Below are 24,851 nucleotides of genomic sequence, written 5' to 3'. Positions count from 1 at the left end.
ATGTGAGTAAAGGTTGAAGAAATTATCATAAAAGGGCCAATCATAATTTATAATGCACTTAGTAAGCATGTAAACAAACTATGGATAACTTCCTAATATTCTTTCCAATGATAATATTGATCTAACTTTAAAGAAATGTAGTAGGCTTCTGATTAGAGATGGTAAATTAAATACATACATTTACAAGAACAACAAACTCATAGGACAAAGAGAATGGGAGCAAATAAGACACCAAGAAACTTTTTGGAACATGAAAAGCAAATGGAAGGGCAGTGAGTGTATGTATAACTATACCCAAGTAAGTGGAATTTTAAGCCAGCAGAAGAGTGAAACCAAGAAACAACCAACTTGTTCCCCAATGGCTCTGGGTTTGGGAGTATTGAGTACCACTGAAAGTTGGAGTGAAGGGAAGACTGAACTAGGAAACTGACTAAAAATCCTTTTACAAAAATAGTTAATATGCTAGGTCCTTCTTTAAATTTGCACAGCTGGGTAGTTTCCTCTTTCCCAAAAGAGACATGGAAGTTTCGTCTCTAAAAGTTTACCAGAACTACTTTGACTGAAGGATACCAGGTTCAACTGGTACTATAGTCAAAACAGAGGCATTATATATATCATTTACCTCTTCAAAGAGATAAAACATTCCATTCATGAAATAAGAATGGGATGCTGTATAAAAGGAATATGCAATGTTTAAAAAATTCTTAGAAATTAAAAACAAAAATCTTTTTAAAAAACTAACAGATGGCACGTGGAGAGTCAAAGAGCAGACCCAGTTAACCCATCCCCTGCCTGGCTGTACCCCTCCACAGCTTAACACAAAGGACATAAACTTTGGGGAGTTTTATAACCCTGCCCAGGTGTGAGAAACCAGAATACCTCCCTTGGGCAACATAGGGCAAGCTCAAATACCACTGCTACTACTGCAGCTGGTGCTCTTTTGCAAGCAGCACCTCCCGTTTAGAGGCCAACTGACACGGTCCATTATACCATCTCTGGGTAGAATAACGCTGTGCCCAGAACGGAGAAAACCAGGGCCTGACCTCAGCTATCACCACTGCCTGCAACACCCTAGCTAACCAGTGGTCCTGAATCTGTCTACATGACAAGTTCACTACTATTATAACCAACATGCAAGAAAACCTGCACCCTAAGCCTATCTACAACCAAGGAATCTCAGGAGTTCCAGATCTTTCCACTGGTGGGAAGTTTCTTTCAGCAGAGACACAACTGCAGTGCTAGGCTCAGTAGGGAGTCTACCCCATCACCCCAACAGTCAGGCAGCCTTAGTGCTCATGAAGGGTCTTGGAGAAGGGGTCTTCTTTCCCCTTGTCCACCACTGCAGACACAGCTGGGGCTTCTCCCACAGGACTCGGTATGGGTGTGCCTATAGACAGCCTTCCTGGAACACTTCAGGGTGACTGCTCGCCTACAGGAGGAGCACTCCCCAGATGCAGGCTTGCATGAGAGGCAGAGTCACAATTCCTATCCACTTGGAACATCAACATTCCTACAGACAAAAAGAGGTGCCTGTCTGATCTGAATAGCTGGGACACTGGGACATGAGTGAGGCTAGGAGGTGGATAGCTTTCCTGCTGGCCTGGCAGGGAAGCTGAGGTGGCTCTCACCCTTCACCCTGATAAGACCTCCTTGCATCTGAGCGCTCCACCAGCCACCTTCATCAAGGCTGGGACCTGTGCCCACCAGTGGGTATTGCATTCACCCACCTGCCTTAGCTACAATAAGTTTCTCCCCAGGGACACCTCCCCTAATGGCCTGAAACCTGAACTATCAACTCAGTAAAGAAAATACTGGAGAAAAATTAAATAAATAAAGAAGTACAAACCACAGGGGAATGAGATAAGCTTCAAGAGATCTCTGCCATTCCAGCCCCACAGGAGACAGTGAACTCACCCACATACTGAGTACACAGCCACTACAACCAGCATCTGAGGAAGCCATCATACAAAGACTCTCTATAACCAAAGAACTTATTATACTCTTAACCCGTAAAAGCACCAAGAACCAAATTAAACTATAACAAATTATAATCATTAAAGTCACATTCTTAAGAGGGAAAAAATTTTTTTAAAAAACACATATAGTCAAATAAAAAATAAATTTGAGGACAATTAGAATAGTGCACCTAAAAAAGGAACCAGAAAGTAATTCTAGTAATATGACAAAACAGGGTTCTATAGTACCCTCAAAAGATCACACTCACTCTCCAGTAATTGATCCAAACCAAGATGAAATCTTTGAAATACCAGATAACAAACTCAGAAGGTTATTAAGCTACTCAAGGAGCTACCAGAGAAAGGTGAAAACCAACATAAAGAAATTTTTAAAAAGTCAGGATATGAATGAAAAATTTTCCAGAGAGATATCATAAAGAAAACCCAATCAGAACATCTGGAAACAAAAAACACACTTAGAGAAATACAAAATGCAGTGGAAAGTTTCAAAAATAGACTAGAACAAGTAGAAGATAGCTACATGCCAGGTCCAAGGGGGAAAAAAAGCAGAAAAAAATAATTTCAGAGCTCAAAGACAGGGCTTTCGAAGTAACCCAATCAAACAAAAATAAAGAAAAAAGAATCAAATGAAATGAACAAAGTCTCCAAGAAATATGGGATTATGTAAACAACCAAACTTAAGAATAAATGGTGATACTGAGGGAGAAGAAAAGGCTAAAAGTTTGGAAAACTCACTTGAGGGAATAATTGAGGACAACTTCCCTGGCCTTGCTAGAGATTTAAATATCCAAACACAAGAAGCTCAATGAACTCTTAGGAACTTCACTGCAAAAAGATCACCACCAAGGCACATATTTATCAGGTTATCTAAAGTCAACATGAAGGAAAGAATTCTAACAGTTGTGAGGCAAAAAGCATCAGGTAATTTACAAAAGAAAAACTATCAGACTAACAACAGACTTCTCAGCAGAAACCTTACAAGGCAGAAGGCACTGGGGTCCTATCTTTAGCCTCCTTAAACAGAATACCTATCAGTCAAGAATTTTGTTAGTTTAGCAAAACTAAATTTCATAAATGAAGGAGAAATAAAGTATTTTTCAGACAAACAAATGCTGAGGAATTTGTCACTGCCAGACCAGCACTACAAGAAATGCTAAGCAGGAGTTCTAAATTTTGAAACAAAAGCTTGACATGCAACAAAACAGAACCTCCTGAAAGCTTAAAACTCACAGGGCCTATAAAACAATACAACGGAAAAAACAAAGTATCTAAGTAACAACTAACATAGTGAATAGAACAGTACCTCACATCTCAGTATTAACATGAACGTAAATGGCCTAAATGCTCCACTTAAAAGATATGGAATGGCAGAATGGATTAAAAACCACAAACCAAATATCTAACACACAAAGATTCATATAAACTCAAGATAAAGGGGTAGGAAAAGATATTCCATGCAAATGGAAACCAAAAGCAAGCGGGAGTCTTATATCAGGCAAAACAGACTTTAAAGCAACAATAATCTAAAAAAAGACAAAGGTCATCATATAATGATAAAAAGATCAATCCTATAAGAAGATATTACAGTCAGTCCTAAATTTATATGCACCTAACACTGGAGTTCCCACATTCATAAAACAATTAATACTAGACCTAAGAAATGAAGTAGACAGCAACATAATAATAGAGAGGGACTTCAATACTCCACTGACAGCACTAGACAGATCATTAAGACAGAAAGTCAACAAAGAAACAATGGACTTACACAATATTGTAGGACAAATGGACTTAACAGATATTTACAAAACATTCTACCCAACAATTGTAGAATATACATTCTTCTCATCATTTCACATGGAACATTTTCCAAAATAGACCACATGACAGGCCACAAAACAAGTCTCAATAAATTTAAGAAAATCATACCAACTATCTTCTCAGACCACAGTGGAATGAAACTAGAAATCAACTCCAAAAGGAACCCTCAAAACTATACAAATACATGGAAATTAAATAATCTGCTCTTGAATGATTTGGGGGTTAACAATGAAATCAAGATGGAAATTCAAAAATTCTTTGAAATGAATAACAGTGACACAAGTTATCAAAACCTCTGGGATACAGCAAAAGCAATGCTAAGTGGAAAGTTTATAGCATTAAATGCCTACCTTAAAAAGTCTGAAAGAGCACAAACTGACAACCTAGTATCACACCTCAAGGAACTAGAGAAACAGGAACAAACACCATGGAATACTAATCCACCATTAAAAGGAATGAAATGTCTTTTGCAGCAACTAAGATGGACGTGGAGGTCATTATTCTAAATGAAGTAACTCAGGAATGAAAAACCAAATACTGCATGTTCTCACTTATAAGTGGGAGCTAAGCTATGAGGACACAAAGACACAGAAAGTGATATAACAGACTGTGGGGACTTGGGGTGGGGGGAGGGATAAAAGTCTACATACTGGGTACAGTGTACACTGCTTGGGTAACAGTTGCATTAAAATTCAGAATTCACCACTACAGAATACATCCATGTAACCAAAACTACCTGTACCCCAAAAGCAATTGAAATAAAAATTTTTTAAAGCAGAAAAGATAGAAGATAAAAATTAGTAACCTTTCAAATTTAAAGACAGAGATGGAAAATAGGAGAGGTAAGATAAAAAGTAAAATCATGTCCAATATCTGAATAGGAGCCCTAGAAAGAGGAAACAGAGAAAGGAGAGAATTTTTTTTTTTTTTTTGCCTCCCAGACTTAAGCAATTCTCATGCCTCAACCTCCCAAGGAGCTGGAATTACAGGCGTGCACCATCACACCCAGGTACTTTTTTTGTAGTAGAGACAGGATTTCATCATGTGGCCCAGGCTGGTCTCAAATTCCTGGCCTCAAGTGATCCGCCTGCCTTGGCTTCCCAAAGTGCTGGGATTACAAATGTTAGCCACTGTGCCTGGCCAGGAGAGGAAATTTTTGACTGAATAATTCAAGAAAATGTTCCAGAAGTAAGAATTTTCCAGATTGAAAGGTCTATGGAGTACCAGCAAAATGAATTTAAAAAAATACTCTGTCAGAGGCACATCACAAAATTTTAGAACATTAGATATGAAGAGAAGATCTCAAAAGCTGCCAGAAAGAAAACATCACATATAGAAGATCCGGAATAAAAGCAGCATCTGACTTCTTAACATTAACGACGACAGCTAGAAAAGAGCTGAGCAATGCCTACTAAAACTAAAGGAAAGTCATTTCTAACCGTGAATGCTACACTCAGGCAACATTTGGCAAAGTCTGGAGACATTTTTGGTTGTCACATCCAGAGAAGAGGTGCTACTGGCATCTATCTAGTGGATTCCCTCTGTGTATGAATAACAACTTGAGAGATATCTCACACATATACAACAGCAAAAAGTGAACTTAGGTGCAGCACAATTGGTCCCAAAGAGGGATTTTTCCTATTTAAAGAAAGCTTATTAATACATTAACCAAAAATACTAAATAACTGATTTATTAACATAAAGTGCATTCTTAGCCTTTGTACCTATCAGTATAACAATTTATTTTAAAAGACAAAAAATTAAAACCAAAATAATTACCATTGTGCTGAAACTCTGGATCTCTAAGAGAGCCCTGAATTCGACGAGAGGGATGCCAGTAGGATGGAACATGCGGTGGAGAAAGCGACTGTCCAGGGGGATTTGTTGGGTATTCTGGAATTTTTGAAACTGGAAGAGTTGCCTCAGCAAATCTGGGGATATTGTCTTCAGAATCTTCCCGCAAAGGCAGAGGATCAACTGTTTTTATACCAGCGGCTGGAGAAGTCAGTAGGGATACAGCACGACTTTCTTTCTAAATGACAAAAAAAAAAAAAGATGCCTATGTGTAGATATGTAAATAAATAAGCCAAACATTTAAATGCAAAAAAAAAACCAAAAAGCAGAAGAAAAAATATGAAAGAATTTATGCAACCTCTATATGGGGAAGATATGATACAGACGAACAGACTTGGCTATATAAACAAAATACGTAGACGTTTTATAAATTAAAAGAAAAATGCAGAACTTGGAAAAAATATACAACTTTTATGATCGACAATGAATTATCATTGCTACATAAGTATTTCTTTAAAAGCAGTAAGAAAAACACAAACCCAATTAAAAGTAGAAAAAGGGTATGAATAAGCAATTCATATACTGTACACACAAATCACAAACAGTGAACATATTCTCCCTTACTAAATATCAACTATAAAATGAAAGCACTGAGATATTAATTTTTCATGTACCAAATTTCAAAAATTAATTTGTAAAAGAACAATGGTACCAGAGCCGACAAGGATTAGAGAAACTGGTGATCTCATAGGCTGCTATTGGGAGTACAACCTTTCTGGGGGGCTGGCAAAACACAGCGGAAGCCTTAAAATTGTGTGTTCTCGGTGAAACCCCGTCTCTACTAAAAATACAAAAACTAGCCGGGCGAGATGGCGGGCGCCTGTAGTCCCAGCTACTGGGGAGGCTGAGGCAGGAGAATGGCGTAAACCGGGAGGCGGAGCTTGCAGTGAGCTGAGATCCGGCCACTGCACTCCAGCCTGGGCCACAGAGTGAGACTCCGCCTCAAAAAAAAAAAAAAAAAAAAAAAAAAAAAATTGTGTGTTCTTTGACTACACAATAATACTTGGGGAGTAGTTACAAACACAAAATAATGTAAAGAAAAATGTAGCTAGGGATGGATTTCTTTACAGTATTTCTTCAAACAGATTAAAAAATAACAATACAAATCGGAATAAAAATTAGATTTTAACAATAAGCATCTGGTTTTTAAAAACTATGGTGTAACTATAGATTGCACATCTCCATAAAAATAAGATTATGAATAGTTCATGATGTGAAAATATGTTCACAACAGCACTAAACATAGATTATAAAACCTTTCTACAGTATGATAAATAAATAACCAAATCTTCTAATACATATATACCTAAATACCTCAAAAATTTAACAGTGGATGTCCCTGAACAGTACATGTGAGATACTTACCTACTTTTTTAGTTTGGTCAGTATTTGCTGTTTTCCACAATGACTATGTATCACTGTTCTAAAAGTCACTAACAATTTTACTTTTTAAAAGAAGGCAGCTAGCTAGACACAATGGCTCACACCTGTAATCTAGCAATTTGGGAGGCCAAGGTGGGAGGATCATTTCAGGCCAGGAGTTCAAGATCAGCCTGGCCAACAGGGTGAAACCCATCTCTACTAAGAATACAAAAATTAGCCAGGTGTGGTGGCGCACACCTGTAATCCCAGATACCTGGGTGGCTGAGGCACAAGAATGGCTTGAGCTGGGGAGGCAGAGATTGCAGTGAGCCATGATCGCATCACTGTACTAAACGGAGAGAGACTGTCTCAAAAAATAAAAATAAAAATAGTCCAGATGCAGTGGCTCACACCTGTAATCCTAGCACTTTGGGAGGCCGAGATGGGAGGATCACTTTAGGCCAGGAGTTTAAGACAAGCCTGGTAGCCAGGCACGGTGGCTCAAGCCTGTAATCCCAGCACTTTGGGAGGCCGAAACAGGTGGATCACGAGGTCGGGAGATCGAGACCATCCTGGCTAACACGGTGAAACCCCGTCTCTACTAAAAAACACAAAAAACTAGCCGGGCGAGGTGGCGGGCGCCTGTAGTCCCAGCTACTCGGGAGGCTGAGGCAGGAGAATGGCGTGAACCCGGGAGGCGGAGCTTGCAGTGAGCTGAGATCCGGCCACTGCACTCCAGCATGGGTGACACAGCGAGACTCCATCTCAAAAAAAAAAAAAAAAAAAAAAAAGACAAGCCTGGTTAACATAGCAAGACCCCATCTCTATTTTAAAAATGAAAAAATTTAAATTAAATTAAAAACAGAAGAAGGCAAACCAGTAAAATCAAATACAGTTCCAAACTTTCCTGATTATTTCTTGTAATTGCTGCCTTCACTTATTATCTTTGATTCTATCAATGTAACATTCAAAACATTGCTTTCTAAACTTAGATATCTTTGTCTGTGATTGTAGAGCTTATTGCTTCAAAGTGGCCTAGGGCTGCTGGTCTCAACCAATAAACATATTTCAAATCAATATGTAGGATAAAACCACAAATCTTCCACTTGCTTTCTTTTTCAAACAAGTATCACTTAGGACAATACAAATAATTCCAAAGAGAAATTGTTCTTTTTTTTTCCTTTTTCTATATATATGAACAAAATTTGTGATCTTGGTCAAATTGGTTTTACAATTGCTGAAAATACCTGAAAGAAACCTGTAAAATAAAAGACATGGGGTTCCCAGGTTTAACATAACTGATGCTGCGATCTGTTTTTGAGCCTAAAGCCTCAAAAGGCCAATAGGTCTCACTGCTCTACTCAGCCCTGTGTACAGCAGTTCTCCACTGAGAAGCCACAGTGATTGGATTTACCCTGTGAAGCATATCCTATTTGCTTTGTTGCTTTTGATATTCCAGAGGTTTCTCAGTGACATTAGAGTAATATCCAAGAGAATAAGCCCCACTTGATTGTGATGAATTATCTTTTTGATGTGCTGCTGGATTCAGTTTGATTGGATTTTGTTGAGGATTTTTGTGTCTACATTTATCAGGAATATTGGTCTATAGTTTTCTTTTTTTGTTGTTGTTGTGTCCTTGACAGATTTTGTTATCAGGATGATACTGGTTTCATAGAATGTGTTAAGGAGAAATCCTTTCTCCTTGATTTTGGGGAATAGTTTTAGCACATAAATAGAATTAAAAACAAAAACCATATGATCATCTCAATACATGTGGAAAAAGCATTTGATAAAGTCCAATATCCCTTCATGATAAAAATCCTCAACAAACTAGGCAATGAAGGAACATACCTCTCAAAATAATAAGAGCCATCTATGACAAACCCACAGCCAGTATCATACTAAATAGGCAAAAGCTGGAAGCATCCCCACTAAGAACAAGACAAGGATGCCCACTCTCACCACCTCTATTCAACATAGTACTGAAAGTCCTACCCAGAGCAATCAGGCAATAAAAAGAAACAAAAGGCATCTAAATAGAAAAAGAGGAAGTCAAATTATCTCTGTTCACTCACGATATGATTCTAAACCTAAAAAAACCCTAACAATCCCTCCAAAAGACCTGATAAATGACTTCAGTAAAGTTTCAGGATACAAAAATTAACGTGCAAAAATCAGTAGCATTTCTACACACCAATAATTCAAGCTGAGAACAAAATCAAGGATACAGTCCTGCTACAATGGCCCCCCAAAAATAAAGTACCTAGGAACACAGCTAACCAAGGAGGTTATCTCGAGTTCATCTCCACATGAACTACAAAACATTGCTGAATGAAATTATAGATGACATAAACAAATGGAAAAGCATTCCACGCTCATGGATTGGAAGAATCAATATTGTTAAAATTGCCACACTGTCCCAAAGTAACTTACAGATTCAATGCAATTCCTATCAAATTACCAATGTCATTTTTCGCAGAATTAGAAAAAGCAGTTCTAAAATTCATATGGAAGCAAAAAAAAGGGCCCAAAGCAATCCTAAGGAAAAAAAAAAAAGAAAAAAAACAGAACAAAGCTGGAGGCATTACATTACTTGACTTCAAACTATACTAGAAGGTTACAGTAACCAAAACATCAGGGTACTGGTAAACAAACAGACACATAGACTAATGGAACAGAAAAGAGAACTCAGAAATAAAGCTATACACCTACAGCTATCTGATCTTTAACAAAGATGACCAAAAAAATGAACAATGGAAAAAGGACACCCTATTCAATAAATGGTGCTGGGAAAACTGGCTAGCAGTATGTAGAAGAATGAAATTGGACCCCTACCTCTCACCATATATAAAAATTAACTCAAGATGGATTAAAGACTTAAATGTAAGACCTCAAAGTACAAAAATCCTAGAAGAAACCCTAGAAAAATCTCTTCTGGACATTGGCTAAGGCAAGGAATTTATGACTAAGTACTCAAAAACAAATGTAACAAAAACAAATTGGCAATTGGGACTTAATTAAACTACAGAGCATTTGCACAGCAAAAGAAACTATCAACAGAGTAAACAGACATCTTACAGAATGGGAGAAAATATGTGCAAACTACATATCTGACAAAGGACTAATATCCATAATCTATAAGGAATTTAACAAGAAAAAAACAACTCCATTAAAAAGTGGGCAAAGGACATGAACAGACACTTCTTAAAAGAAGACAAAGCAGCCAACAAACATGAAAAAATGCTCAACATCACTAATCACCAGAGTTGTAAATCAAAACCATAATGAGATATCACCTCACACCAGTCAGAATGGTTATTATCAAAAAGTCAAAAAACAACAGGTGTTGGCAAGGCTGCAGAGAAAAGGAAATGCAACCCCTGTGGAAAGCAGTATGAAAATTTCTCAAACAACTAAAACTAGAACTACCATTCAACCCAGAAATCTCACTACTGGGTATCTACCCAAAGGAAATAATTCTGTGAAAAAGATCTGCACTTATAGATTTATTCCAGCACTATTCACATTAGCAAACTCATGGAATCAGCCTAGGTGCCCATCAACAGGGGATTGGGTAAAGAAAATGTGGTACATGTACACACCATAGAATACTGCGCAGCCATAAAAAAGAATGAAATCATATCCACTGCAACAACATGGATGCTGCTGGAGGCCATTATTCTAAGTGAATTAACACAGAAACATAAAGTCAAATACTAAACATTCTAATTTATAAGTGGGAGCTAAACAATAGGTACACACAACATAAAGATGGAAACAGACACTAGGAACTACAAAAGGGGGAAGACAGGGAAGGGTGCAAGGGTTGAAAACCTACCTATTGGGTACAATGTTCACTATTTGGGTGATGGGTTCAATACAGCCCAAACCCCAGCATTATACAATATATCAATGTAACAAACCTGCACATGAACCCTCTGAATCTAAAATAAAATTCAGGCTGGGCACAGTGGCTCAAGCCTGTAATCCTACCACTTTGGGAGGCCAAGAAGGGAGGACTGCTTGAGCCCAGGAGTTTGAGAACAGTGTGACAACACAGTGAGACCCCAAGTCTACAAAAAACTTTTTTCAAAAATTAGCCAGGCATGGTGGCACATATCTGTGGTCCCAGCTACTCAGGAGGCTGAGGTGGGAGGATTGCCTAAGTCCAGGAAGTTGAGGCTACAATGAGCAATGATCGCACCACTACACTCCGGCCTGGGCAACACAGCAAGACCTTGTCTCCAAAAGCAAAAAATGGGCCAGATGTGGTGGCTGTAACCTATAATCCCAGCATTCTGGGAGGCCGAGGCAGGTGGATCACTTGAGGCCAGGAGTTCAAGACCACCCTTGCCAACATGGCAAAACCACATCTCTACTAAAAATACAAGAATTAGTCAGACATGGCGGCAGGCACCTGTAGTCCCAGCTACTCGGGAGGCTGAGGCATGAGAACTGCTTGAGCCTGGAAAGCAGAGGTTGCAGTGAGCCAAGATCGCACTAGTATACTCCAGCCTGGTCAACAGAGCGAGACCCCGTTTCCAAAAAAAAAAAAAAAGAAAAAAAGTGAATATAAAATTAAACTTAAAAAAAAAAAAAAAGTACTACTAAGATCCTTACTTGGCCTCCCTTTCTAATCTCAGCCACATTCTTAATCTCTCTGGGTTCTTGCCCTAGGGAAGAACACTTGCACTTCCTGTTCTTTCTTTCTTTCTTTTTTTGTGAGACAGAGTCTCACTCTGTCACCCAGGCTGGAGTGCAGTGGCGCGATCTCGGTTCACTGCAACCTCGGCCTCCCAGGTTCAGGTAATTCTCATGCCTCAGCCTCTCAAGTAGCTGGGATTACAGGCAAGCGCCACCATGTCCAGCTAATTTTTGTAATTTTAGTAGAGACGGTTTCACTATGTTGGCCAGGCTGATGTCGAACTCCTGACCTCAAGTGATCCACCTGCCTTGGCCTCCCAAAGTGCTGGGATTACAGGCGTGAGCCACCGCGCCGGCCCCTGTTCTTTCTAACTGGAAAACATTCTCTGCCCCAGATATCAGCATGGGCACCTTCCTCATCAGTCAGGTCTCAGTTAAAACGTCATCTCCTTAGAGGTGCCTGTCCTGATGGCCCAAACTAAAGCTGTCTTACCCATCCCTTAGAGATATATAGTTTTATTTAATTCACAGTGCTTACTACTATGTGAAATTATTTTCTTTAAAAATTGTCTATTCCTCCCAATGAAAATGTAAGCTTCATGAAGGCAGGGATTTTGACTTATTAATGAATCCCCAGATCCTAGAACAGTGCCTGGCACTTGTTAAGAGCCTATTAAATATTGAATTGAATGAATGAAAATAAAACTCCCCTCCAAAGAGGTTCCTTGTCCAGAGTTCTCTTGCTCAGTGCATGGTACCTCCATCAATCTTGTTGGGCAAGCTAGAAACTTAGTAGGCATCCCTGTCTCTCATCCCCCGTTATCCAACCCAGCATCAAGCCTTAACATTGTTCCCCTTACACAATTGTGCAGTTTCATCCACTTCTATTTCTCCCCTCCTTCATCCAAGCTACCAACACCTCCTACGTGGACTACTACAATGGCCTTTTAAGGGCATTCAGTCTACTCTTGCCCCCTATGGCAGCCAGACAGATCTTGAAAACAGACATCCATCACAATTCCCATACTTAAAATATTTCAATGGCTTCCCATTGCTCTTGAGATAATGACAGAAATCCCTATGTTGCTATGTTTTCCAATCTCATGTTGCACCAGACTCCCTGCCACACACTGTATTGGTCTTTGTTTCCTCAAACTCTGCCTTCTTTCTCTCCACAAGATCTTGGCATATGCTATGCTCCTTCTCCCCATCCTTTTTTCCTGGTTAATGCTTCCTTTTCTCCTTTATCTTAGCTCAGTTATGACTTTTTCAAAGAAGCATCATTGACTTCCAAGAAGGTTTCTGATCTCCATGATTAGGCCAATTCCTTCCAGAATAGCGCTAAATACTTGTATTTTGAAACTCTTATTAGTTTTAATTTCACTTTTTTTGTGTGTGATTAACATGTATCTTACCAGACTGCAGGTTTCCTAAGATTATGTACCATGTCTGTTTCTATCCATTATCATTGCCACAGCATATGGGTAAATCTGTTAAATGAATGAAGTAAGCAAATCCACGCTTGGGTTTTTAATATAATTTTAAGATTTGAAAATGCTTCCTGATGATCAAACCAATATGAGAATTCTACCCTAAAGTTTTGGTACATACTGATAATTTATTGGAAATTGAATGACCTACAGGTTTAATTTTATACATAATAATAACATAATTTCTTATCAATGCTTCTATTAAGAGAATATAAGGAGAAAAACTGATGTGTATATCAAAGTTTAGTGACTCTTCTGCCTACCAGTAACCAAGGGGTAGACACTGGGAAATAACCAAAGCTAGTTACCTCCAGGTATAGTCCCTGGTAGTGCTGGTCGCAGAAAATTCACATGGAAGGATATCCAATCAAGTTGTCAATAATACACTTGTGTACGTATGTACATATGTATGTATTTATTGGTTTGGAGACAATCTCACTCTGTCTCCCAGGCTGGAGTGCAGTGGCGTGATCTCAGCTCACTCCAACCTCCGCCTCCTGGGTTGAAGTGATTCTTGTGCCTCAGTCTCCCAAGTGGCTGGGATTATAGGCGTCTGCCACCACGCCCAGCTAATTTTTGTATTTTTAGTAAGGACAAGGTTTCCCCATGTTGGCCAGGCTGGTCTTGAACTCCTGGCTTCATGTGATCCGCCCACCTTGGCCTCCTAAAGTGCTAGGATTACAAGCATGAGCTACCGCATCAGGCCAGAAACTTGCTTATTTTAGAGGAGTTGGTAATTAAAATGTTAAAAGTGTACAGTACGCACAGTGAGACAGAGATTGGCATTAACATTCTGAGGAATGATATTACTCTACTTAGATTACTCAATAAATTAATTCCACAGTAAGTGAAAATAATACATATATATCCAGCTGCAAATATAGATTAGTCACTCATTTTGGCTGAATCAGCTGTGTGTATACAGTTGCCTAAAAGCTCACACCTTCCAGATGGCAGCCTGGATTTCTCAGGAGGAGTATAACAGTCCACTAAGATCTGATTCTCATGAGTCCTCTGACTGTATTCCTAATGTCACATTTCCTTTAATAAACCAATGTATACATAAGCAACAGGAAATAGTTTAGATATTCTGTCACTCCAATAACATTCATTCCATCTGTTACGTGCTATGAGCTGGGCTCTGTTCTAAGCACTGGGGATTAAGAGGTAGAGGGTACTCTGTTCTCTATTCTACTCCAACCACTTACACTTATTGCTAAGCCTTGTCATTACTGGTAAATGCAACCTCTCCATAATCTAAATTTCTAACCACCATTTCCTAACTTTAAGACTAATCCCCAAGGGTGCCCCAATTCCAACAAGTCTTTTATTTTACCTAGACCATCCATCCACTGATCCTATCACCTCTGCACTGTTCTCAAGTCCCAGTGTCCTTCCCTCACCAACTCGTTATAATCCCTTCTTCATATATACCTTAACTCCATTCCCCTTTTTCTCACTTTGTCTTATTCTCATGACAAGTTGAAAACCCTAGGTAAATGCAACACTCTGACTCTATCAAGTTCAAAACCCTAGGTAAATCCAACTCTCTATCTGATAAAAGTATGCTGCACCTCTGCAGTCAAACATTGCTGGAGAAAGGCACACAACCCTTCCTGACTGGTCTTCCGCCAACTTTGTGACCACCAACCTAAAATGGCCCCTTAACACTGGCCTAAAATATCCCACAATCCCCTGGCCCACTCATTCTCCCACTCTCTGAGAAGACTACTCCATGCCTTCACTTTCCTCAAACCTCCAACATCTTCCCCAGCCTTATTCTCAGCAAGGACTTTTCTTCACACATCACCAAGAAGCAATAAGAAGAGGTTTTCCAAAAGCTGCCATCACATCTTCCTACATTCATCAGCAGTGCCCATGAATTCCGCTTTCCCTCTTGTAAAAATAAACAGTCAGTGTCTAAAGCCAACCCTTCCATGTCTCCGCCAGATCCTAAGCCCTTTCTCCTACTCAAGAGCATCTTTCCAACAACTTTCCCCTCACTCCTGCATCATCAACTTTTCTCTCTCCAAAATTATTCTTGTCAACATACAAACATGCTGTTATGTCTTCCATCTTGATCTTCTCCCAACTACTCCTGCATTACTCTTGCTTCCCCTCTTGGAAAATAAACACTTCAAAGAATTATCTATGGCAGCTTTCTTCAATTCTTCTCCTCTTTTTCCTCTTGAATTCACTTGCACTTAGGCTTTTGTTCCTCCCTTCCACCAAAACTGCCCTTTATCAAGGTCACCAATGACCTCCGTGTTGCTAAATCCAATAAGCAACCGTCCTATCTTACTGACCTATCTGTAGCATTGACTCTCCTCCTCCTTGACACCTCCAGGATACCAGTCTCCTGTCTGTCACCACCTCAGTGGCTGCTCTCCTTCAGTCTCCTTTGCTGACTAGTCCTCAACTTCCCAATATCAAAAAACTGAGGCTTAGACCTACCTGTCTGCAACTATTCTTCTCTGTCTACACCCACTCCCTTGATGATTTCCTCCAGTCTCAATACTTTAAATACCTGACTCACCTAAGCTATAAAGAGCCTCAAATCTGTACCGACAGCCCAACTTCTTCTCTACACTCCAAACCTATATAGTCAGTTCCCTATTCAACATGTCTACTTGTATGTCTAATAAGCTTCTCAAATTTAGTGTGTCCAGAATGGAATTCTTGATCTTCCCCAACTCAGTTAAATGGTAACTCCATCCTTGTTGCTAAGGCCAAAAATCTTGAGTCACCCTTAATTTTTCTCTTTCTCCCACCCCAGATCTTATCCATCAGCAAATCTTGTTGGCTGTACCTTCCATGTATATCCAGAATTGAACTTTATCATATGACTTTGACTGCCACCACCAAGGTCCAAACAACCATCACCTCTTGCCTGGATAGAGTAAGTGACTCCCAACTGTTTTTATGCACCAGCTCTTGCTCTACTACTATCTATTCTCAACACAGTTTGGGAAAAAACTAAGTAATATTATGTCACTCCTCCACCTTTCCAATAGCTTCCCACTGCATACAGAAAAAAATTCAATATCTTTGCTATGATTTACAAAGCCCTACACAATTTAGCACCCCATTATGTCTCTGAACCCATTATCAACACTGCTGTCCCTCTCATTCTCTCTCTCTCTTCCAGCTACAGTGATCTCCTAGCTGCTCCTCAGGGAGGCAGATACCCCCTTCACCTGAGGGATCTGCACTTGCTGTTCTTGTCACCTAGACCTTCCCAGATCCGCATACAGGTCAATCCCTTACCTTTATCAGATCCTGCTTAAATGCCACTCTCACACTGAGGACTTCCCTGACCACTTCCTGTTCACTTCAGCGGCTTTATTTTTCTCCTTAGTACTAGTCAATATCTAAAATACTGTGTATTTTACCTGGTTATTTTGTTTATTATCTCTCTCCTCCACTAGAATGTAAGTTCAATGACGGCCATGATTTTTGTCTGTTTGTTCTCTGCTATATCCCCAGCACTAAAACAATGCCTGGAACATAGCTGGAATACAACTGCCACACAGGAGATGCTCAATAAAAGTACTATTTTCTTTCTCTTCCTGTTGAGTCACTACTGACAAAGTTGAAAGTGTATCAACAGAAACGCAATGCTTCTAACAGAAAAAATGTCAAGACTTTTGCCTTACTAAAAGTAGGTTAACAGTATCATCTCCTCGTATGATAGCCACAATTCTCTAAATTCTTAACCTATCATTCATTTATTACATGTCTACAATAATTAGTCACAGATGAGATAATTTTTTCCCCAAAATATATTTACCTTAGTAAAATCATTCTTTGAAGTTTCTAAACAATCCTGAGAGGTCCTTCTTTTCCTCTGTTCTGGGGCTGGAGGCTTCATCTTAGATGGAGACACTAAAACAGCACCACCTGGAAAAATAAAGGAGATGATAGTTTCAATTACACTAAATTATCATGTAGAAAAAGCAGGTTAAATAAGAACTGCACGGTGTTTGCTGATTACCAACAGCTGGAGTAGTGAGATCATGATGAGTCCTCTGGATTCCACCAAGTTCTCTCAGCTTGGGAGTAGGAAGCCGGCCTCCTTTTTCTGAGGATACAGAAGAAGAATCCGACCTATAAATTGAAACAATCTATGAATCTATACAGCATTTACTCCAGAAAATATGATTTAAAAAAATACTTTGTCATCATTGTGCAATAAAGTATAAAACTTCTAAGAGAATGCCATTTTGTTTCTAAAAAAATAACCACCAAATCCACATGCAGCTAAAAGAGACTAAAATTTTCAATAATGAATAGAACTAAGCACAAGATCAAAAATAAAACTGAACACTGAAAAAATACTATAAGCTATATGGACTATATCAATAGAATAAAAACAACCCACAAAGAAAAAAGTGACTGAATACTGGATAAGGGGGAAAATCACTGCAAGTCAGCACCAGCACCGCAGAGAATCCTTCCTTACATCAAGGCTCAAGTTCCATAACATCCATGAATGAATAAGGGATTTAGATTATAGACAAAAGGTACTATTATCATAGGTGGAGAAGAGCAACTCCCCAAAGCAATTTACATATAAAACAACAGGAATTAGCTATTTTCAGAAATCACTTTTTTAAAAAATCATAAAACATTACCTTTTTTGTTAGAATCATCTGATATTAAAGAGCACCAGCTTTTTTCTTTAAAGTCATTCTTCCAGACACATTTGCAAATCTGGCACACCATAAATTATAGGACATAAATGAAAATAATCCTAACTACTTCCTCCCAAAGTAGCCCAGAATTCAAGTATTCAATTACCAATCAGTAGTGACTTAAATACCTGAATCAAATTATTCACCACATAGCAGTGCCTTTGTGACGTTGAAATAAAATCTGCACTTTATTAGTCATAAAATCAAAAGTGTAAACCACTATATTTAGTGACAAAACAAAGTACATATCGACTATGTAAATAACGCTTCTCCATACTGAGTAATTTAAAACTCTCACCCTTCTTTCAACTTGTCTGCCTTGGATTTCTCATGTACATCCAACTTCTCTTGCTCTCCCATAAAAACCTGCTTGCCCGTTTTCCTGTCCCCTTGCTCCTCGTCGTCATCCTCCTCCTTCTCCTCCTCTTTCTCCCTGGGCTGTTTCTGTATATCTTCACTAGTGTTCTCTGTATCCCAAGCCAGCCGCCTTCTAACAGGTAGAGTGGGAGCTGACACTCCCAATTTCTCTGTGGTATCTTTCTGGGGCTGTTCTTCCACGATCTTTCTTTTTTCTTCTGATTCTGTAGAAGGACATTTCTGCAAAGTCTTATGGCTTGTAGGATCTCTGCGTTAACAAAATCAGTTTTATTTTAAATGTGAATAGTCTGCACTTTCCTAATCTACACCAATTTTAGTGAGTCCATCGTTTCCTTCTTCTGTTCACAACTACACGTTTTCCATAGATATTGCCTTGCTCAGGCATTGAAGAAGGAAATCTAATGTTTTATAGTAAAATAAATCAAAGTTATAATCTGGAGTTTCTATTAAAATATTCCAAAATGTATTTATCTTCTTTTACTCCTACCTTCACATATGCTTGTGTACATCTAATCTGCTGACACAAGTCATACCTAGCCCTAAACTGGCATTTACACACAAAACCTAGGATCCCATGGTCTAAGTTCTTCAATTACTTTCGCTTACAAATAGTGAAATCATGTTCATTTAAACCCAAAACAGCAGAGCGCTCTTCCATAAAATCAGCAGTCAAGTTCTGAATCAGCCACAAAATCCATCAATGAATGATAATAGGTATGCATTAATAGCTTACAGTCTCTACGTTTTTATTGTTGTTGACTTTCTTTTCACCTTCTAAAGGTCTTTTTACATCTACCATATAATCATCCCTACTCTGCTATTAATTGTCAACAAAAAATATTATAAAAATCTAGCCTTCCAGATTTACATTACGTGTTATTCACACACAAATAAAGCAATCTATATTGCTTTATTTTTCACAGAGAATAAAAATGAAATAAATGGCTGCCACATTTCCATTTGACTGGAGACAAATTTTGAGTAGTCAGGTCATTTTCCTATGACGTTCTATGATCTATGTAAGTGTCAACAAACTTTTTTTTGCCATCCACAAAGAATATCTCACCCAGCAAGATCTAATGCTCTGATGTTGCTACTAACGGTTCCTTCTGAGCTTGTGGTTGAGGAGACATCCCAACAGCAGTTGCTATCAGACAGAATCTGATTCAGGTGGTCCCGAGAAAAATGTGTCCCCTGAACTCGCTTCCTATAAAACTCAGCCTTTTCTCGGAGTTCTTTAACCTATACAGGAAAGTTCAGACATCATATACTATTGTAAATGCTTCTTTACAAATAGCACCAAGTAGCATATCAAAGACACTGAACAAATACAGCCAGGGACCAAGGACAAAGGAAGGCAAAATTAGCCACATACAGTCATCAGACTTTGTGCATTTAAGCAAAAACGAAAACAATCAAGCTAAAGCACGATGCAGGTGTTTTATTTCAGACCAGCAGGCAGGGAGAAATTTACAGCAGCTAAGAAAAATATTGACATCTACTTTTTATTCCAACTGAAATTACACAAGTAATCTATGCATTGTAGTTTTTAAAAACTCAAAAGCAACCAACCTCGGCATACCACATGGCATTTAGAGAACCCTAGAGAAGGAATACAGAAACATACTTAATGATAGGTTAATGCCATAACTGAATATTAATGGGAACCAATGAAACACATTATTCTCCCTTCTAAATATCTACCAAACTTGTCAATCAATATTTCTTAGTATTTTTAGTAATTAGTTCAGTAACCAAGATAGCTTATTATTATCTTGAAAACCAGCCACATTCTTGCATGGCTAGGATGCTGCTGATGACAGATAAATTAGGCAATCTAATTATTATTCCTATTTCCCCAGCTCTGGAAGGGTGCTTACATGCCAGAAATCCCTAACCCAGCTTTATTTCATGGCTTTGCATACAGCTAGTACTGCTACAGAAGCCCTCACTGGGAGAGTTATGAGGTTATGAGGCTTCCCTCTCCAAATTCCTCCAAGTTCCCTTGGAATCAGCAAAATCTCTACTTAAAAAAAAAGTACTAAATATATAATTTAAAATAATAGCCCACAAAATCATAATAGAAATATGTTCAACAAAGTGACAGGATAAAAAAAGTTCTGATGAATAATAAAGTGATACGAATTATTTAATATGCAAGTAACATTTTCTGATGAAAAGGAGCCTTTATACCCATTTGAAACCTTTCACTTTATACATCATACTGCCACCTGCTGGCTTCTCCAAGTACAATTCCACAATGTAAAAAAAATTAAGTTGAAGTTTTACCCTTAAAATTCTGTTCAATAGCTTTATTTATTCTCGAAAAACACTAATTTTTTTTATCATCAAGACAGAAAATCTTTATTCTAGAACTGCTTTTCTTTCAGGCCAAAAAAAGCAAACAATGAAACAGCATTGTAAAAATAATTGTAGAAACATATTCTCAGCTCTTTAACAAGTTACGATTTTGAATGCAGAAAGTGTTACAACTCTAGCGAACTGGCAAAAGCAAAAGACAGCACCTATATAGCATAAGAAACCATATAATGCCAACAAAGTCCTACTCTAATGAACCACACCTGAAAAAAAAATCCTAAAGGATAATATGAAATATTTTCTTCACTGCCAACAAAAAAAAAAAGCTTTGTTCATCTATCATTTCTATCAACTCCTATAACTTTAAAGAAAATTTCTAGCAGTGGTTTTCGCATTTAACAGGTAGAGTTTCAAAACAAAGAGTTTCTTATAACCTCAACCTAGTGTCATGCCTAAACACAACAGGCCAGCAGCTGACACCGATTTACTGGCCACACACTGTTCTGCCTCTGTCCTGCTTTTCCTCACTCCCACTATCCGATTCCTCAGTCAGGGAGATCTTTGCCAAGACTTGGGATGGTCACAAACTGCTCAAGAGTTTAGCTGACTCACTGCCTTTCTTCCATCATGGGTGCTTTCGATGCTCCTAGTTTTAACTTGATTTCACTAAGGTGAATATATGAACATTGCCCCAGGTAATATCTGGGACAGCTTTGAGCTTTGTCTTTTACTTGCCTGTGCTGTCTTCAAGATATGCTCAAATAGAGAAGCAGAAAGCAAAAGAGTGGCCACAGTGGAAGGAATCAAGTGACCTCCTGAAACAATATGCAGACAGCATGACAGTCACTAGGACTTGTGTCTGGGAGCTGCAGTTCAAAGAACCAGCAGCTTAGAGCTCAGAGCACTGAGCACTGAGCACCGAGCACTAGCCCTTTCCCCCAGAGGCTGATTACACATAATTGTGGGCCATGGTTTTAAGTAATGAGCTAAATAAAAGACCCATTCCCCATCCAAATTATCCTTCTGTTTACAATGACGGGGGAAGTGGGATGTTTACTAATGTCTAATCTAAACAGAAACATTTTACTATAGCTTGTTCTCTCAGAAAAGGCAAAAAAAGTGAAGATACGATTTGAAAGATGCTAATACCATAACAAAAATGTTCCATTCTCTATCCTTTGAGTATAAGAAGCTAGTACTGAAGTAGCACTTCTCAACTCTAGAATTACCCTTCCCCTCAAACCTATCTTCAGATCCCCAGTTTCTCCCATATTAGAGTATCCCAACACTGTAGCTCACACCTCTAACCACACAAGCTGCACCTTTCTTTTGCCTACAAACTGTAAGCGTACACACTGACAATGGGCATCACTATCAGACAAATTATTTAATCTTCAGTTGAGAGAGTGGTCTGAAAGTTAGGAAATAATCGAATCTATAATGATACAATTCTATAAATTCAATCTATTAACACGATCAAATGTTTGATGGTAAAAAGCATTAACTTAAAAGACCTCAATGAATATTAATTGCTGAAGACCCAGTGGCATTAAAAACAAAACACTGATAATTTACATCCTAATACATAAGTTCCTGATACTATCAGTGCTATTATTATATCATACTTCTTTAAATTGTGGTCTCTATTACCAAATGGAACTCATTGTGAAATTAAAGTGTTAATAGAGGCTGAAAGAACCTGTGGGCTTACTGAGCTCACACACACTCACCTGATTTGGCATGTTTCCCTTCACACGTGTCCAAGCCCCAGCTTTATATAAATACTGAGCTGGGCTCAGAAATTTTGCTCTATATTCGGAATTCACCTTCCTAATAGAAATGAAATGAAAGTAAATATTTCACCATGTTGATCACTGAAATACTGTATTTTCCTATTAAAATACATACCCAAGTCTTTGATGTTTCCAAGGAGTAAGCTTTTTAGGCTGGTGTAAGTCTTTTAATTCCATCTCTGCTTCCAATTTTAAAGGATCGTCTATTTCATTACTCTGAAATGGAAATAATTTAAGCTTTTTATGCTTAAAATGTTACACATTAAAGTGAAAACATGGATGTTATAAAGTTAGACTTGAATATTTAATGACATTTCTATTTTTAGAAGCTTTAGATACTAAAGAAAACAAAAATAAGAAATCAACAAACAAGTTGTGAAATTTTTATTATATTTGGTTAGTTATTTTTGAAGTTTAGCTGAGGATATAGTTTCATTTTCTAACAATAAAGATTTCAGATCTTTGGCTAAGGAAGAAAATTTTTAAGTTAAGAAATACATATCTAAATAATGTTACCACACACTGAACTTGATATTCTAAATTTACAATTGCATTATAGTAATTAAACATAGGATCCTGATGAATTAGTTACCAAATCACTTTACTGAATAGCAATTCTTTCTTTTTTCTCCGATAATATCATAGGCCTAATATATGTGTGTGTATAAATCATTTTACTTTTAGTCATATTTACTTATATACTATTTTTAGGACCCATAAAATATCAGGTATCAACATTCCAGGAGATTAAAAAATAGTATTTACACCCCAATTACCTGTAATTTATAATCATGTTAGCCTGATTCTGCAACTTAAATGGCTGTAATATCACACAGAAGCTGTTGTTTGTATATTCTGAGGTAGATCATATGAATTATACTGGCTATAATCTGGCATGCTAACACTTTGGTTTAAACTACTTGTTATGGCCAGGCGTGGCAGCTCACGCCTGTAATCCCAGCACTTTGGGAGGCCAAGGTGGGCGGATCACCTGAGGCTAGCAGTTCGAGACCAGCCTGGCCAACATAGTGAAATCCCAATTCTACTAAAAATACAAAAATTAGCCAGACATGGTGGCATGCACCTGTAGTCCCAGGTACTCAGGAGGCTGAGGCAGGAGAATTGCTTGAACCTGGGAGGCAGAGGTTGCAGTGAGCCAAGATCATGCCACCGCATTCCAGCCTGGGTGACAGAGTGAGACTCCGTCTTGAAAAAATAAATAAAAATAAAATACATGTAAGTATGTATGTGTTTAATTTCCATAACTTAAAACAAGTATTTCTAGCACTACTGTTACCCCGGGAAGTTACTATAAATGCAGTCATTTGATATTAAACTTACTAGACTTTGATATTAAATATATTAGACTTACCTCCTGCATTGTTAAGTACTCAACATGCTGTATCATTTTTATTTATGTCTGCCTCCCCACTAGCCCAACAGCTGCTTGGGGCTATTTGCCAGCCTTGTATTCTCAGTACCAACCCATGTCTGCTCCTAGTAGCTGGCTCAGTGAACATTTGATGAACAAATGAATTAATGAACTAGCGAAAACCAAAAACTCCCAGGTGGTAGTAAGTAAAAGAAAATGTGGAGAATCTAAAATAATGGGGATTTTGTTTGGTAAGGTTAAAAGTTGATGAATACCTTCTTTTCAGGAGATACTGTTTCAAGATTTCTGTTTTCTCTCAAATCATTTCTTAATTTTGGTTCTTTCACTGGAGATAAACCCTTGAAATTTCTTTTGTATTCAGTTTCATGGATGACTGAGTTACCTTTGAATGGTGGAGCAAACTGGCTTTTATTGTGGAAAACCTTAAACAAAAATTATCTTAGTTTAGTTTTGTTCATTAAATATGCAGAACTTCGGTCTTCAATTACTTAACGAAACATACATACATAAAGTTGAATTACAGGACAAAAAAAAGCAAAGTTATATATGATTTTAATTTCATTTCACATATATTATTAACATCCAAAGGTCAACTTTATATACTGATTACTATGTTTTGAATAATAGTTTTATAATCAAAATATAGCTTATAACCACTATTGGCATATTTTCATATGACATAGACATTAGCTTTAAGGCAACTCTGTTGTCAGTTCTACAGGTTTTTTTCTTCCTCCCTGACATGATTTTCTTTATTCCTGCCTTAATAGAAAATTCTTGACATTTTCGAATACCCAATATGTTCAATTTGTTTAGCTTTTCTTCCCTTGGCTTATTTTCAGCACATTTTATTAAGGCAAAGAAAATGTTCTGAGCAATTACTACACTTGTATTGTTAAATGTTTCCTTTTATTCTATTTCACAATATGGTTTCTATTTCACAGCATATTACCACTGATTACAAGGAAAGCAAATGGAAAAGATAGGGAACTCAAACAAGTTATATTACTGGTTTGTAATGCTGAATAGGGTATCTTCATACAGATCAGATCTAAACAGTTTATCTATTTTAGTACAGTAGAACCTCAAGGACTCTCCTGCCAAAAACTGTTCTGACTCCTTTACATATT

General features: G+C 38.0%; 1 protein-coding gene across 18 annotated transcripts in view; it reads right to left on the bottom strand.

Annotated features, from left to right (window-relative positions):
* The window catches only part of MDM1 (Mdm1 nuclear protein), a 174,871-nt gene that overhangs the window by 2,759 nt on the left and 147,261 nt on the right, over positions 1-24,851 (bottom strand). For 16 of the 18 annotated variants that reach the window (XM_033221344.1, XM_033221339.1, XM_033221340.1 and 13 more), the window contains 9 exons: positions 23,976-24,143; positions 22,444-22,544; positions 22,266-22,365; positions 19,789-19,818; positions 19,283-19,458; positions 18,137-18,463; positions 17,139-17,251; positions 16,935-17,044; positions 5,574-5,826 (listed from right to left, as the gene is read on the bottom strand). In XM_033221344.1, coding sequence (XP_033077235.1) covers positions 5,574-5,826; positions 16,935-17,044; positions 17,139-17,251; positions 18,137-18,463; positions 19,283-19,458; positions 19,789-19,818; positions 22,266-22,365; positions 22,444-22,544; positions 23,976-24,143 — 1,378 coding nt within the window. Of the gene's footprint in view, positions 1-5,573; positions 5,827-16,934; positions 17,045-17,138; positions 17,252-18,136; positions 18,464-19,282; positions 19,459-19,788; positions 19,819-22,265; positions 22,366-22,443; positions 22,545-23,975; positions 24,144-24,851 lie in introns of those variants that run through there. The other 2 variants (XM_033221346.1, XR_004439743.1) reach the window with 2 other exon arrangements.

The sequence above is a fragment of the Trachypithecus francoisi genome, unplaced genomic scaffold, assembly GCF_009764315.1.
Source record: "Trachypithecus francoisi isolate TF-2019V2 unplaced genomic scaffold, Tfra_2.0 Lachesis_group11, whole genome shotgun sequence".
Classification (NCBI taxonomy): Eukaryota; Metazoa; Chordata; class Mammalia; order Primates; family Cercopithecidae; genus Trachypithecus; species Trachypithecus francoisi.
The sequence above is the reverse complement of the archived record's forward strand: the minus strand, read 5'-3'. Positions and strand labels throughout refer to the sequence as shown.